The following is a 16,592-nucleotide window of genomic DNA, read 5'->3' as shown; positions in this document are numbered from 1 at the left end:
TCTGGGCTTTCAAATAGTAACAGGAAACTCACAGGGTGCTGCCCTGGGCCAGGCCTGTTCTGAAGCCTTAATGTAGATTAATAGGTTTCCGCTTCAGACTGCACTTGTTAGATAATCCCTGGACCCCTAATCCTTTACCTCCTAAGTGCTGAGAAGTGGGCCACCATGGCTCTAGTCTATGTTTCAAGACTAGGTGATATTCGAAGCCTCCCCTCCTCCATCAGAATAATGAAGTATCTAAATGCCAAACTTTCTGGATCTGAGACTACTGGGCAGGCACCTTTGTCAAATGTCTTACCTTTCCCAGCCGTACCTAGCCTTCCGGTTAATCATCCAGCAACACACTCTAACTAGAACCCAGTGACTCCACTGGAGTCCTTTCACTTCCAGATACATTGGCCACTTTCTCCCAGGTAACTTGTTTAGAACTTAAGCCTGGCACATCAAGCCCTCTTTTGGTTGCCTTAGAAAGATTCTTCCAACAAGGATGGGGAAATCTGTAGACACAATTCCACAAGACATGAGCCTTTATTGTGACAAATAACCTTTAAGGCTCACAGGCCAAAGCAGTCACTTCCCGTCCCAAAAGCCTGCTTGAAACTTCCTGCCTTTTGCTAAATGTCGCTCGCGCCCACGTGGCAGAGGCACATGTGGAGTGGCTTCATGGGCACTGCAGCTTCTGATCGGCTCTGGGGACTCACACCTGAGACGGTAGCTCACTTTAGTTCCTAGGCCCAGGGCTCCGTGTGGGTGACAGCAGGTCTCGGCAGGCGCCACCGCGCTCCTTCTGTTGCAGCCGCCGCAGAGGCCCGGCCCAACGTGGCCTCCAGGGCAGCGCGAGGCCATGGCGGTTGAGAACGAGGCGGGCGGGGTCGGCGTGGTCCTCCGCAGCACTGCCCAGCAGCAGGTAGTCAGAGCCAGGGCGCAGGCGCAGGCAGCCGCAGGCCAGGGCAGCGCGGGGCACCCAGGCCTCCTGGCCGCCGCGGCGCACGGGTGGCCACGCACGCTGTTTGAACACTGCCAGCACGTGCACGGCCAGCCGCCACCACTCGGGGCCTACGGCCTCGGACGACGACGGCGAGGACGACGATGATGCTGAAACCTGTGCGGACTCTGCAACCTGGGCGTGCAGAACTGAGGGAAGACACCATGTCAGGCAAGCGGGAGGCTGGCCCTGAGAAGTGAGGGCGGACCTGATGGAGATGACATCGCCATGCGGCGGTGGGAAGGGGCAGGCGAGGGCCTAGATCTGTGGTTCTCAACTTGTAGGCTGCGTGGGCCTACCGATCTTTTCACAGTGGTCGCCTTAGACCACCGGAAAACACAGATATTCACATTGTGATTTATAACAGCAGAAAAATTACAGCTATGAAGTAGCGAGGAGAATAATTTTACGGTTGTGGGGTCACCACAACAGGAGAAACTACATTTGGAGGTTGAGAACCACTGGTCCAGACATATGAAAGGGTATGCTGGGAAGAACATATGCTGTGGTCTAGGAGGGTAGACGCCAGTAGCATGTGCAGTGCGGGAGGGGAGACATCCAGGACCATGGATGTAAGGGCCATGTTAGTTGCAGGACCTGGGGGGTAGAGAGTGGGGGTTTGGGAGGAGGGTATGCCCAAAAATGGAATGAGGAAGAGTATGTGAAGCAGGGTTTCAGGGTTGTGGCTAAGAAGGGTGAGGGAGATGGAGTTTCAGAGTAGTGCTCACCAGAGATCAGGCAAGGAGAGCATCCTAAGAGCTTCAGATAACGCTGGCTGGGAACTCTTGGTGTCATGTTACTATTGACAGTAGCCTCAAGATTCCAGGGCTACTTTTTCCGGCAATAAGGTCTCACTAAAATGTTGAGGCTGGTTTAGAACTTACTCTGTAGCCTAAGCCGACCCAGAGCTCATTGCATTCCTTCTGCCTCAGCCTCCTGGGAACTGAGGATTTTGAGCTTGCACCTGTGTGCTAAGTCCAGAGCATTAGTAGAACAGAGTGGGACCGTTCCTCAGGAGAGGTGGATCTTGCCTCTGGAGTGAATTGGCGGTCCAAAGAATGAATTGAGTGCTAAGGCCTGAGACTTGACTGATGTCATGCTGCTATGAATCAGTGCTGTAGTTGCGGAGGGTTAGGAAGGCCTGGGGGCTAGGCGCTGGCTAGCAAGACGGATCTGTGGAGTCAGTACCCCTGAGAAGAGGGAGGGAGAAGCTCTGCCTCAAAGATGCGTGACACTGAAGTCAGTTGATGATCCTGAGGGCAAAGCGGCCCACAGTCCGCTTCTGGACAGAAGAAGGTAGCCAGAAGCGGTCACCTTGTACTTTTCTGGCTAGGGCTGACCACTGAGTATCTGAGCTGAGCTCATGGGCCTCAGGATTGGATGCTGCTATGCATGGATGCAGAGGCAGGCAAAGGCTCAGATCTAAGACCGGAGGGAACACAGGATATGACAAGGCCTTCTCTACATCTCCATCCCTCTTCTCCTTCCAGCTCTCAGAGAGGTCAGGCTAAAGGACAGGATGCACAGCAAGTGTGAGAATATGGGGGACCAGAAGCCACAGGAAGCAGGGGGATCCCTCCTACTGTCTCCCACCATTGTCTTCTGTTCTGTCTCATCCTGGTGAAGAACAGTCCTTTAGGGTCTAACATTCTTTCCCATTTACAATAAGGAAACGGTAGGACGGGGAGAAGACAGGCCTGTTTTCCTCTCTCACTTACCGTAGTCCTGCAGACAGTACCTCTGAAGGCTCATGCGCACACTGCTGACGGAGACATTGCAATAGCCTTGACACTGTGGGTCTGGAGAGGGCCATGCTCTCTCCATGTGGTCCATGGCTGGACCACAGCCCATCTCCCCACCCGATTTCCACAGACAGCTGGACTGTCTGCACCCTCAGGAAGGGCTGGAGGCCAGTCATGGTGGCACACGCCTTTAATCCCAGTACTTTGCAGGCAAAGGCAGGCCACTCTCTGAGTTCAAGACCAGCCTGGCCTATAGACCAAGTTCTACCAGGGCTACCCAGAAAAACCCTGTCTCAATAAATAAATAAATAGGAACAAAACAAACCAAAAATAACAGATAGGCTGGGTACTCTCTGGACCCAGTCATCTCATTCCAGACCCTCTTTGCTGCTGGGAATGTCTGTGCCAACCTCTTACCTGATTGAGATGCAACAGGGGTAGTAGCAAGGGTGGTCGTTGTCTCTGGAATTCCTGTCAGACCAGAGGAGAAATCCAACTTAAACTTTAAGAATTGCCATAGGAACCTAGGCATGCAACTCTCAAGGGTACAGCCATCCCTTTCTCTCACCAGGACCCACCCCTTCCCTCGTCAGAGCAGGAGTCCAAAACCTCGGGCTTCTTTGCCAAATTGAAGAGTCTGTAGTTTCCCACCCGGATTCTCAGAAGATTAAGAATTCATCCACTGCCACCCAAAAGCCAAAGCGGCACACTGCAGTTGTCCCCTGAAACCCGGACTGTCATCTCCCCCACCCCAATTCAGGACTTATGGCTTCCTGTGTTATAGGACTCACTCTGGCAGGGCATCCTGGGGGAGCGGCTCTGCTGGTACCCAGGACCACAGTGATTGCAAGTCAGGCCTGTGACCCCTAACTTGCAGGAGCACTGGCCGCTGGTCTGGTTGCACATCCCTCCCGTTGCTCCAATTGGGTGGCACTGGCAGGCTTCATGACAGAATGGATGAGTTACTTGGGGCCAATAGGCTCCCTACAAAATCCATGTCCCGTTCCCCAAACCTGACAATCTAAACTCCAGCCGCCTCTTTCATACCCACCTCCGTACCTGCCATTCCAGAATCCTAGCTCTGTCCTTCCCCTTTGGCTTGGCTTCAGGCCACACTCACCCCTGCATGCCTTGTGACTAGTGATGGGCTGGCTCGGGTCCCTCCAGAACCCTGGCTGGCAGTAGTGGCAGTGCCGCCCAGCTGTGTGGTGGCGGCACCGCTCACACACACCCCCACTACGGCCACCTGACAACCTGAACAGTTCGGAGTTGAATCGGCAGCGTCGGGCATGCTGATTGCAGGAACAGGCTGGGGACAAGATGAGGTTAGAGACTGTCACAGGGCACATTAGGGCCAGACCCGTCTCATCCCCAGCTTTCTTCCTACTGTCCTGTTCTCAGGAAAGAATGTAGGCTTTTGGTTTTAGAGACTGCCTTTGGCTCATTCCCAGGATATCTTAATTCTCATGATAAACTGTGGTATCCCAAGGGTCACCGTTTAGGCTGGGTTGGAGTAATCCCTGCCTCTGCTCAAAGGGGGCCACTGTATCCTATAGCCCTGTACATTTATAGACTGCAGGATGGTATCTGCTGTGTTTACTTCCAAGGAGATTACGATAAACACGCTTCTCCTAGAGTCTGCGCTGGGTCTACAGTGCGCCTATGCACCGTGTGCCAAGTGTATATATTCAGGACGTTCCCCACCCACATCCGTAGGTGGGGGAATGAGACAGAGAGGTGCAGTCATCTGCCCAAGCCTGCACACCCTGGAGGGAGCCAGAAGGAAAACCTGAGCTGTGTCAGCACCCCATGAGCTTCCACAGGGCCCACAGGTTTGTTGACCATGTGCTTTTTCCTGAGAGCATCTTTCAGATTCCTGAGGCAGTAACTGTCTAACCCCACTGCCCCACTGCAGGGGTCTCTTTGGCCACCACAGCCAACAGGGTAACAATCCATGGGAAGTAAGAAGACAGTTCGGTTCAACATGACTCCGTAGCTGGTGTTGCTTCAAACTGAGAGTCTGACCCCTCAGCAGTTTATTTTAAGCATAGGCACAGCACAATTTGGTGAAGTTTCCTGGTGACAGTGAACTCAATCCTGTGTGCAAAACAGCTTAAGACATTGAAACTCTTTGTAAAGTACAAGTGACGTCTTTCGTCAAGATATAAACTGAGCAAACAAGCCCAAGATGAGGGTGTGGGGGAGGACCCAGTGTGGTCCCAGGCACAGGGACGATGCAGAGGTCACCAGGATATTAACCATAGCCATTTCCAACCTTCTGGGTGGAAAACAGGTGACACATCTCTCCCGGTGAAGAGACAACTCCATGTTTTAAACATTCCTGGTTCCCCTAGTGATCGTTTGTGACCACAAAGACCTCTGTACCTTCCACACCCACCGCTTATCAGAAACACTAGGAAACGTCATATATCTGTTTGGTTGATCTGGGGAGAACCAGCTCAGAAAAGAGCTCATTCCTCGTGAAGCCCCAACTGACCTAGAACTTCTGATCTTCTTGCTTCATTTTCCTGGGTACTGATGGACAGGAGAACCCTACCCTGCCTGGCGAGTTCTTGAAAACCACGTAAAATGCTGGGCATGGTGGGCACACTTTTAATCCCGGCACTCAAGAGGCAAAGGCAGGTGGATCTCTATGAGTTCAAGGCTAGCCTGCTCTACATAGCAAGTTCCAGGCAGTGAAGACCGCATGGTGAGACATTGTCAAAAGAAAGAAAAACCCACCCACATAAATAAGGGCTCATCCAGCATCCCCAGGCCTGAGGTCCTATACTTCTACCAGGAATTTCAGAGAGATGGTAGAGCAGACATGGTCACTCTATGAAAAGACTTGACCGAGAGGCTGAGAGCCTGGCCCACTAGCTCCCTGGAGCAGAGCAGAGCAGTCATGGTGTGGTAAGGGTAAAGGCAGTTGTGTGTTCTTAAGGAAATGAGTCCCTGCCCTGAGCCTCTGTTGCTCCCTGTCCAGGGGGGCTCTCTGGTGTCTCCCAGGGATTTGGGTGGCTCTGAGTGACAAGGTTGCTCCACTTTGCAGATGCAGACTTTAGCTCCTTTCTGACCCAGAGTAGGGTAATGGCTTTGCCTCATGTCCCCTTCTGAGAGAACCTGACGGGCAGGGGACAGTCAAGCTATCCCTCTGTAAAGCCACAGGAACGTGTCACTGCCTCTCATCCAGGTACCCAGGGCTGCACTTCTAATGCGAGCAACTGTGATCATACTCAGGGGTACAGCCTCCCCACACCCAGGCCCTGCAGGGATACAGCCTCCCCACACCCAGGCCCTGCAGGGGTACAGCCTCCCCACACCCAGGCCCTTCAGGGATACAGCCTCCCCGCACCCAGGCCCTGTCCATGCCCTGCATGAAGCCTGCCCCTGCAGCAGGACACGTGAGTCTCCTCTGCTGGTCCCTGGGATGGTGGAGGGCAGAAGGCCAGGACACTGGTTTCCCTGAAAGCTAAAGAATATGTGTCTGTCTGCATCTGTCTGTCAGTAGATTAATTGTCCATGGGCCTGAAGGTATTTAGACCTCCTTCCAAGGTTATAGACAGAGGTGGTTCTGGAGGCCAGAATGCGTCCTGGAGGTGGCAGCATCTAGGAAGACAATTCTCTAAGAGTCATCCCAGCTCTGTGTTTCACCAGGCTCTCCTTTCTACCTGGGAATGTCATGGCGGGTGCTCAGTGGAGGGCAGACCGCTGCTCCCAGGGCTCTGGCTCCCTGGCTTCTCTGCAGCCTTAAGGACAGTGCTGTCACTGTCCCTACTTTATGGGATAAGAAAACAGGCACAGAGAGGTCAGATCCCTTGCTTGGGACTACATAACTGTGAGCAGAGGAGCCAGAACTGGGCCGGGCTGTCTGACAAAGCTGCCCCTAATTGTATTTAGGGTCACCTAGTATGGCAGCACCCACTAGGAGCTGGATAGATGGTCACTGCAGGTCACACAGTATGCCTTTATGTTAGTGAACGATGGCTACACTCTCCTCCTCCAGACAGTAGGCTGGCAGCTGGTGGTCCATCAGAATGTTTCCTGATTAAATATTCCCTGTGCCGTTGTCTCCCAGGAGTCAGGAAGTATGTCTGCCTGTACCCTTGCCCAAACCCGGCGCCACACCAGACCCTGGGATATGATCTGCCCAGGACTGCTTTGATATGCCCACTGGTCACATCTGGAGATAGAGTCCCTGACAGAGGGTTTTGTGTGTCTCTCCGTGTGTCTGACATGCTTGGCAAACAAGGAACAAGAACCAGACCATAGCACACTGTGAGAGCAAGCAAGGAAAAGCATTTCTAAAGGGAAGAGAACACACTGCATGCTTTGGGACAAGGGGCCAATGCACGTTGGCTTGGTGTCCCAGGGGGCCAAGTGGTGGCAAGGATTGGGAGCAAGACCCACAACTTACGCAAGCACGGGTGAGGGTGCTGGGGTGTGGCAGGTCGCCAGGGCCAGTCTCGATGGGACGGGCGACAGCTTTCACACCCTGGGCCAGTGGTGTGGTGGCGGCAGCGGCAGCGTGGGGGCTGGGCCCGAGTTGCACAGTGGGCAGCATGGCCGTGGCACTGACAGCGCCCTCTTACTCCAGTGGTCACCAGCCCTGCTTTCCCCCCAAACTCCACACGGAGGTAGCTGGCCACTATCCTGGTCTTGGGGCCTGGTAGGGAGTGAAAGGTTACCTTCTTGGGTCCCCCCAGAACCCCAGGCCAGGCAGGCCTACGCCATAGTGGCCTCCAGGGGCCTCCAATGGCCCAGGCAGCAGAAAGAACCAGGGCTGGAGGTCCTGGGGTGCAGAAACGCAAGGTGACAGATGTCAAGAGGAAGGAGCCGTCCAGGTCCAGGGTCAGACTACCATTGCAGGCAGGGCCAGGGCTGGCTGCAGGAAGGTCACAGGTCTGAGAGCAGGGGGCTGCTGCCTTGCCAACCAACTGGGTCACTGGTGGGAGGCAAAAGCGAGCCCGCCCTCCTGGGTCATAGCATGGGTCTGAGGCGGTCCGGCTAAGGAGGAGCAAGAGGCTGAGGGCAATGGGCGTGGTCACAGCAGAGCCAGCACCTGTAGACAGAGGTGGCAGATGGGGTCAGTCAGTCTCCACCCTGCTGAGGATTACTGTGGACCCTGCATTCCTCCCAGTCCTGCCTGAGCCCCCTCCCCAGCTGCCTTGAAGCGAGGAAAATAGTTCCATCTGGGGAGAATTACTGTTTACATAACCCAGAGGGAAAGAACGCAAGCAAAATTGAGAATTTTGCCTGAACTAATCCAGAGCTTAACACCCCAAAGTTACCCATCAGTGTCGAGGGGTAGAGGCCCTGGGGAGAGGGTGAGGGTAGATGAGGAGCCAGCAGGACCAACAGATGTGAAAACCTAGGAGAGCGAGTCAAGGAGGAGATGGAGGAGCCTGGCTAAGAGAGGAAACAGAAGAGGAGCAGAAACCAACACAGACCCCGGGGGAAGCTGGAGGGCTAGACAGGACAGGGCAGGGGATGGGACGTCTGGGATGGATAGTTGGATGACAGGAAGCTAGGAGGGTTGGGAGAGAAGAGCAGGTTGGCTCAGACACACACACACACACACACACACACATATACACACATACACACACACACACACACACACAGGCCGGAGGGCAGGGCAGGAAGAGGTTCCAGAGGGAGAGAGGAGAGCTGGTGCTGCCTGGCAGGAAATCAGAAGACGAGGCCTTGGCCCACGTGGGTCCTAGTGGAAGCCTTTCCCACATGGGGTTCTAACCATGTTCTCCACACCCAGGGCACGGAAGGGGGATTATTGCCAAAAGGCCCTAGCTTCTCTCCCACCTACCCCAACCCTCCACCCTTAACCCTTTCCCCTCCAGGTGCATAGCCAGGGAAGAGACCTGAGGGAAGGTTGCGGTGAGGGAGCTGGGAACCAACCATGCCTTGGAGTTGGAGAGCAGACCCCTCAGAGCCTGGCCTTCCTTTAGGGCTCAGGGTGTTGGGACCCTGCACTTACATCTCTGGGACTTGCTGGGAGCTGGCCCCACCTGCTACCCCAAATCTCAGACCTGGATCCAAATCCCCACACTCCCCACAGCGCTCAGGCCCCCGGAGCAGATGGGGGAGCTGATACTGGGGCATAGAAAATATAGAAGGAAAGAGAAAAGGCGGGAGGTGGTGTAAGGTGTGTGCCCGATGCCAAGGTGCTTAGAAACCAGAAATCCAGAGCCCAGGGAGCGTTCAAAGCCAGAGGACTAAGGCTCCCAACTTCCCCCTCATGGGACTGGCCATCTTGGGACTTTCCTGAGCCCCCTGCATGTATCCTTACCTCTAAACCTCACAGCCCTGCGCTCCACTGACATTTCCCATGCACGGTGCCTCCCTTGCTCAATTTGCATAGGCCTGGTCCCTGTCCCCAGGAGTCTGTAGCCATTATGCACCCATAAGTTCCCCACCCTCAGCCCCTCATGTAAACACATTTCTTGGTAGGTAATTTCAAGGTCCCACCCTCTGGCTCTTAACACTGTGAAGTACCAGGCTGTGTTCTTTGAGGGCAGGCGGAAACTAGCCCCTGCCCATTTGGGCCTACAGCATTCCTACCTCTCAGAGGCAGGCCCAGCCAAACTCCCTAGGCCCATGGCCTCACTGGGCCAGTGGGATCTCTAAGGGAGTCTGCCTGTCTGCCCCTCGGCATGCACCTCCTACCTGGCTGTTAGAGCCCATCCACTGGTCAAACCTGCCTGGAGAAGAAAAGAGTGTCCTGTAGTCCGTCATCCCCACACTCTTCTGCAGGACCAGCACTTGGTGGGCTGTCTCAGGAGGAATGAGACTGGCTGTTCTCAGGCCCAGGCTAGTGGGGGTTCTGGGCGGGAGCTGAAAGCAGAGCCCGTAGAATCCAACACTGCCGCCCACCCCAAACCCTAGCCAACAGCAGCCACGCTTCCCACAGGGACCCTTGCCAGCCATGCCACCCGAGACTGCGTGGGACAGGAGCACTGTCGCCCCGGCAGACTTGCAGCCTGGTGGCCCCGAACAAACTGGCCTAGAAGGATCCAAGCAGGTAGGGGTGCAGCTGCAGCTGGGGGTCCTGCAATTGGGGTCCTGCCTGTTCCCACTTGCCCCAGCCCCTCTTAACTCAGGAGTTTAGCTTGCCAGCTCCTGCTTTTGGCTGACCCCAAAGCCAGCCAGCCCCTCCCCATCCTGCCACCTCCTGCCATGGGGGTGTTAATCAGTGTAAGGTCAGTTGCTTTCAAGCTCTGAAATTCCAAGTCTCAGACCAGCTGCGGGGGGAACCAGAGGCCAGTGCTGTCTGCACGGAGGGTAGTGGAGAGGACTCTCAGCCTGGTTGAACGTGAGGAGGAAAAGAAGATAGCAAAGGCCAAAGGCAGCTCTCCCACCGCCACCCCGACCCCCACCCCCACCCTCAGCAACTGGTGGATAAGGCCCCAGGGTTTTTAGCCTGAAGCACTTACGCAACTGTTGTGTTCTGAACATCTAAGTGTTGTGGCTTCCCTCTGAGCAAGGCAATAGTATGTGTGGTTTGTTCTTGAGCACCCATCCCATTCACAGCCGCTGTCTTGCCAGTGTGTGGAACTGGCCCAGGACAAGACTCGGGGACATGGTGCCCTGGGAGTGAGAGCTCCCTCTATACTGTCAGGTGACCCTTGAAGATCTTAGAGGATCAGGGACAGGGACAAATGAGAACTACAAGACTCTCGGACAGGGGAAGAGTAAGCTTTAGGAAAAGGCTCAGGCCAATAGGCCCCACATCCAAGAACCATGTCCTCATCAAGGACTGTGTGAGCAATAGGGTGACACGTGGGGATTGTGGATCCAGCAAGCCCTCCCAGGTCTGCCCCAGCCTTGGCACTGTCAGGCCACCTTCTAGAAAGAAAAACAGGAAGCTAGTCTGTTCTGTAGACAATTGGGAACAGCTTGCTGAGAAGAAGGGACAGGTGCTGTGGCTTCAGAAAGATGGCTGTAGGGACATCCAGAGAGGGTCTGGGTCTGCTGCAGGATCCTGTCTCCAGAGGAACCTCTCTTCCCCACTTTGTTCTGGGTGCCTGAGCTGGCTGGGGGATTATCCCCAGAAGCGATCCACTGTGAGAGAGCCAAGCCCATCCAGGAAGTGGCTGGTCTTCAATTCAGAGGTGGTATGGTACTTCCCAAGAACTGAGACCTTAACCCTCACAGGGCCCAGCTTCAGGAGAGCTCAAACCTGTTTGCTCTTCACAGTAACTGCTGGAGGGTCTCATCAACAGCCTCAGGAAAAGGAGGTGGGTGGAATAGCTCCCACTCTGTGGGTCTTCCAGGCCTTTCAGTAGAACAGCCTCAAGGGGGCGCTCTTGGCATAGCCAGATGAAGGCTGGGCCTCACCTCAAGATGGCAGCAACAGGGCACTTTCCAAAGCAGCTGCGTTTACCAGGAAGTGTTCTGAGGTCCACTCCCTCTCCCAAGGCTGCATGCTGTCTTGAGTCCTTTCTCCTCTCTGTGGTGCTGGCTGAGCTGGGTGGAGAGCCAGGAGACGAGAGAGAAACTGATTGGGATGAGAAAAGGAGCTGGCGTCAGGGGATGCTCTGTGCAAGTGAAGCAGTGCCCAAGTTGTATTCTGTCAGACCTGGTGTGTGTGGTGTGCTGTGTTCTGTGGTCAGAGCTGCCTGGCCTTTCTGGGAACCCAAGTTAAACTCCAAGAATGTTCAGACTTCCAGAAATGGTCAGGTTAATAATAAAGGAAGGCCCCGGGATACAGGAGTGACAGAGCTGAGGGGGCCTGCCCAACACTGAGGCCTGGACCGAGACTAAGCAGGAGAGAGCAGACGTCAGTGCAGTGGAGCAGACGCCTGAAGACTGTGTGGGGCCCTGAGAGAGCTGGAGTCTGGGTGCATAATGAGACTCTCAGGAGAGGAAGAGGTTGTCCACCCTGTCCTTAGGGTGCTGTGTTAGTCTTTTAGCTGCTGGTGTGAGAAACATCATGGCCAAAAGGAACTTGGGGCGGAAAGGATTTATTTCAGCTTGAAGTTCGCCTCCTGCCCAGAGGTGGCACTGCCCACAGTGAGGTCAGACCTCCCATAATAATTAATCAAGAAAATGCCATCATAAATTCCCTGCTGGCAATCTGATGGAGGTGTTTTCTCAATCGAAAAGGTCCCAGGCAACTTGTGTCAAGTTGATGAGAAAAACTAACCAGCATAGAGGAATTGTGTGTATCAGAGCCCACACAAGCCAAGGCAGAGCCTGCAGGTTAAAACACATGATCTCCTCAGTGAGGGCCCACTACACGGTGCCCACCACAGCCAGTCAACAGCAAAGGAAAGCAGATGGAGAAATGGAACACACTCAAGCACGCTGCTGAAAAAGAAAGAAAGAAAGAAAGAAAGAAAGAAAGAAAGAAAGAAGAGCCGGGCAGTGGTGGCACACACCTTTAATCCCAGCACTTGGGAGGCAGAGGCAGGCAGATTTTTGAGTTTGAGGCCAGCCTGGTCTACAGAGTGAGTTCCAGGACAGCCAGGCTTACACAGAGAAACCCTGTCTCGGAAAAAAAAAAAAATAGAAAAAAAAAAAAGCATGCTGCTGGTGGTTCCTGAAAGCAGTGACCACAGGGCCACATTTAACCCAGCAATGCCACCCAAGATAGGTGCTCAAGGGAACCAAAAAGCATCCACATGGACACCTTGTGAGCTGTGACAGCATTGTTCATCTAGTTGGGAAGTGAAAGAAACCCATACAAGCTAGCGTAGTGACAGGCCAAAGATGAGTGGGGGTGGCCAGGCCCAGTGCTGTACACTTTCACGTACTAACCAATGTGGCTCAACAAGTCACGGACACGAAACCAATTTAGCTAACTAGGGTAGCAGGTGGGACACGACCAGGTCTGTAGACGCACAGTCTTCGGGATGAAGCAGGTATTACTTCAGCTCTGAGCACACTGGAAGCCACACTAGTGGAACTAGAACACTGACATGGGTGGGTTCTGAGCTATGCAAATTCTATCCCAGAAAACAGGCTGAACACAGACCTACATATAAAGGCCAAAATGGTAAGACCTACCTACTATTATAGAGTGTTTTGAGAAACGGGAAGTTGGCATTACCCATCCCGAGTCCTGGCCCAGAAGCAGGTGCTTGCCTCACTTGCTATATTTGACTGGTCTTGGCAGGCTCAGGTCTACCCAGAGCTGCAGAGTCAGGAGCTCTGGGCAGCCTGAATCTGTCATAACACCGACAATGAGAGAACGCAGTGTTCATGGCTACTATGGCCAGTCTCACCTTACAAAAGAAGAAACTGAGGCACAGAGAGTAAGCTGAACAATGAACCTGAGCCCACAGGAAGCCAAACCACATGTGGCAACTCTGATCTGTGTAACCACAGCCTGTTCCGGCCTCTGTAATGCACAAGTGGAGAATTCTCCTTCGTCCCTCCCAGCCCTCTAGCAGCTGGCATGTAATAGAAGCAGTCATTGCTTGTGGGCTGAGCATGATGGGAGGATATTAGAAGTGCAGCCATTGGTGGTGTGGATATACTGCAGGCCCACAGTGGCCATCTGAAACCACAGACAGTGCACAGCCCTATACACTTTTCAATTTCCATAAGTTCCTATAGAGCTTATAAACCCAGCACAATCAAAAACAGCTCAAGCAAAGTAACTGTGCCGGTGATGTGACGAGAGCTCCATGGGTGATGTGAGCGCCCTGCACTTGGCCTACCCTGCTAGTTTCTCTGGTTTTGTTTGTGTTTTCTCGAGACAGGGTTTCTCTGTATAGCTTTGGCCAGCCTAGAACTCTCTTTGACAGGCCTCAAACTCACAGAAACCCACCTGTTTCTGCCTCCCAAGTGCTGAGATTAAAGATACAGGCCACCACTGCCTGGCCCCTGTTAGTTTTTCTATTTAAAGGAGCCTCTCTGACATATCAATTCTCCATTTTTATTATTCTTGCCCTTTGGAGCCATTATGAACAGAGGTAAGGGTTACTGGAGAAGAGCACTGCAAATCTCAGAGGAAACTCAACTTTCAGGCGCTGGCTGCCCCCTGCCACTTCGTGGCATCCAGGCATTGAGCTCAGGACATGAGGCCTGCCTGGAAGTGCCTCTGCTGGCTGAGTCTCCTTGCTAGCCAGAGCACAATGGGCCGGATGACAGCTCAGTGACCAAAGCATGCAGAGCACACAGCCTGATGAGACACTGGACCAAGGATGACTCACCAGAGCTGGGGTGAGGCTGGGGCAGGGTGGGCGATAAAAGACTTCATCACCCTCGGCACAAAACGTAGACGTTATAGATTATTTACTTTTGGAAAATTTCACTTAATATTTGCAAGCCACACTTGACCCCGAGTAATGGAAACTCTAGCAGGTCAAACTGTGAATAAGGAGGGGCTACTGAATCCCACCAAGTTTTCATGTCCTCCCTGAAGTAACTGTTAGGATCATAGACATGGGTGCAATCAGGTAATTTTCAGTGATTATACCTCGTCATGCTCATTGAACAGGTGACTAATATTCAGAAAGGTACAGTAACTTCCATCACATTGCTAGTAAAGGCTGGGGCTGGCCTCAGAGCCAGACAGAAACACTTCCTGATGGCTGTGCTCTTAGATGGCCTCCCATGCTCAGAGGACAGTTAAATGGGGTGGGTAAGAGACTCTGACCCCCTGCCATGCCGCCTGACTCCTGTCTTCTCTTACAGTGCCCCGAGGACTCACGGCCATCTGCCCACCCGTCTCCACCTTCTACCTATTCTTTGTGATCTTCGTGTTGTCTACCATCTTCCACTGCTACCAGCGCCTGGGTCTGCTGCCTGCCCCCTGGGCCTCGCCCACCCTTGTGGTCTTAAACCCAAGACACCTGCCCCAGGAGGGCATGTTCACCATCAGTGTCAGAGGCCGCCTGGGGAACCAGATGGGCGAATACGCCACGCTGTTTGCACTGGCCAGGATGAACGGGCGGCTTGCCTTCATCCCCGAGTCCATGCACAGCACTCTAGCGCCCATCTTCAGAATCAGCCTCCCGGTGTTGCACAGCGACACAGCCAGAAGGATCCCATGGCAGGATTACCACCTCAACGACTGGATGGAGGAACGTTACCGCCACATCCCGGGTCACTATGTGCGCTTCACGGGGTACCCATGCTCCTGGACCTTCTACCACCATCTGCGCCCAGAGATCCTGAAGGAGTTCACCCTGCACGACCACGTGCGTGAGGAGGCCCAGGCCTTCCTGCGTGGTCTGCGTGTGAATGGGAACCAGCCGAGTACCTTTGTAGGTGTCCATGTGCGGCGAGGGGACTATGTGCATGTCATGCCCAACGTGTGGAAGGGCGTGGTGGCTGACCGGGGTTACCTGGAAAAGGCCCTGGACAGGTTCCGGGCACGCTATTCATCTCCAGTCTTCGTGGTGACCAGTGACGACATGGCCTGGTGCCGGAAGAACATCATTGCCTCCCGAGGGGACGTGGCATTTGCTGGCAATGGCCTTCAAGGATCGCCTGCCAAGGATATTGCATTGCTCATGCAGTGCAACCACACCGTTATCACCTTGGGTACCTTTGGGATCTGGGCTGCCTACCTAACAGGTGGGGATACTGTTTACCTGGCTAACTTTACCCTGCCCGGCTCCCCCTTCCACACCGTCTTCAAGCCAGAAGCAGCTTACCTGCCCGAGTGGGTAGGCATCGCTGCTGACCTGGGAGAGCCAAACACAGGCACCAGGAGCCACGCTTCAGCTAGGGCCCCCAAGAGGCACCCGGGGCCCTTGCTGTAGCGCGCATGCTCAGAATCCCACGTGGCTTTCCAGTCCTGTCTTAACGTGCTTCTCGGCTGAGTGACCACAGGTCAATGATGTCACCTCACTGCCTTCCTGAAGCTCTGAGCACAGCCTGGGCTTAGCTCAGCAGCAACAGGCACAGGTGCTTTGAGCTCCATGTGCACACTGGTAGCCACGGTAGGCCTAACATTCGCGCCATCTGAGTGCTGTCTCATGGAGGCCAGTGTGTAGTTAGGGTTTCTATGGCTGTGATACATGTTTACACCATGACAGTAAACAAGTCGGGGAGCAAAGAGCTTACTTCAGCTTACACTTCTGCATCATAGCACATCATTGAGGGAAGTCAGGGCAGGAACCTGGAGACAGGAGCTGGTACAGGAGCTATGGAGGAGTGCCACCTACTGGCTCACTCTTTGTGCCTTGCTCAGCCTGCTGCCTCATACCATCTAGAGGGTGTAGAAGGACATTTACAGCACACTTGCCTGGAGCACAACGCCTCTGACATACCCCAGCCCAGGCTGGGGACCTGTTCCCTGCTCTGGTCTCATCAGGCATGATGGGACACAGACTCCTTAGATGGTGAGCAGATGGCGGTGGGAGCCGTGAGGTGAAGGGCGCCCTGCCCAGCCTCATGTTTGCTTGGCCTTGCTTGAACAAAGATACAAACGGCCTTTACTGTGCAAAAGCCCTAGGAAGGGCTGGTAATATGCCAATGGCAATAAATGGCACATTCATCCAGCAAATATTTACCCAGCTCTTGAGTGAGTTGAAGACGCCCCAGTCCCGCATCAGGGGAGAAGAAGGGGAAGCCAAGGCTAAAGGTGGCCTAGCCTATAGTGTCCACTCCTCAGACTCCTTCGGTTATATGGAAATAGGGTCACTGCGGTTGTAACTGGTTAGGATGAAGCGGTCCTTGACATTAGAACTAGTGACTACAGACACACACTAAAGATGACATAATGGTAGAGTGGAGACCAACTGCTAAGAGTAAGCAGTGTTCTGCAGCCCTGAGTGCCCCTTGGCCTTCCTCCGTCCCATCACACAGGTACTAAGGGAGAACACAGTGGATAGAGTACACACCACATGAATGACACCCACGAAGCAACACACACAGCCCCCAAAAGTGAA

At 53.9% G+C, this 16,592-nt stretch overlaps 2 protein-coding genes across 5 annotated transcripts; one reads left to right on the top strand and one right to left on the bottom strand.

The window, feature by feature from the left end:
• Positions 1-721: 721 nt before the first annotated feature.
• On the bottom strand, positions 722-9,527 carry Ntn5 (netrin 5). Of its 4 annotated transcripts, none has more exons than XM_028789015.1 (7): positions 9,447-9,480; positions 7,145-7,789; positions 3,848-4,036; positions 3,519-3,668; positions 3,145-3,198; positions 2,704-2,784; positions 722-1,134 (listed from the first exon to the last, which is right to left on the bottom strand). In XM_028789015.1, the coding sequence occupies exons 1-7, from the start codon at positions 9,478-9,480 to the stop codon at positions 722-724; spliced, it is 1,566 nt and encodes a 521-aa protein (XP_028644848.1). The 4 variants fall into 4 exon arrangements, with proteins under 4 accessions (XP_028644848.1, XP_028644850.1, XP_028644849.1 ...); XM_028789017.1 differs by having other exon boundaries at positions 7,145-7,393; XM_028789018.1 differs by lacking the exon at positions 3,848-4,036 and adding an exon at positions 1,870-1,928 and having other exon boundaries at positions 1,057-1,134.
• A 143-nt stretch (positions 9,528-9,670) lies between these two features.
• Positions 9,671-15,461, top strand: LOC114640099 (galactoside 2-alpha-L-fucosyltransferase 3-like). The gene is given in 3 exon segments (XM_028789032.1): positions 9,671-9,710; positions 9,713-9,766; positions 14,389-15,461. Coding segments are annotated over 3 exon segments (1,167 nt in total).
• Positions 15,462-16,592: the final 1,131 nt, after the last annotated feature.

This window comes from Grammomys surdaster, unplaced genomic scaffold (genome assembly GCF_004785775.1).
Source record: "Grammomys surdaster isolate TR1022 unplaced genomic scaffold, NIH_TR_1.0 125769, whole genome shotgun sequence".
Classification (NCBI taxonomy): Eukaryota; Metazoa; Chordata; class Mammalia; order Rodentia; family Muridae; genus Grammomys; species Grammomys surdaster.
This window is presented reverse-complemented; position numbering and strand designations above follow the sequence as displayed.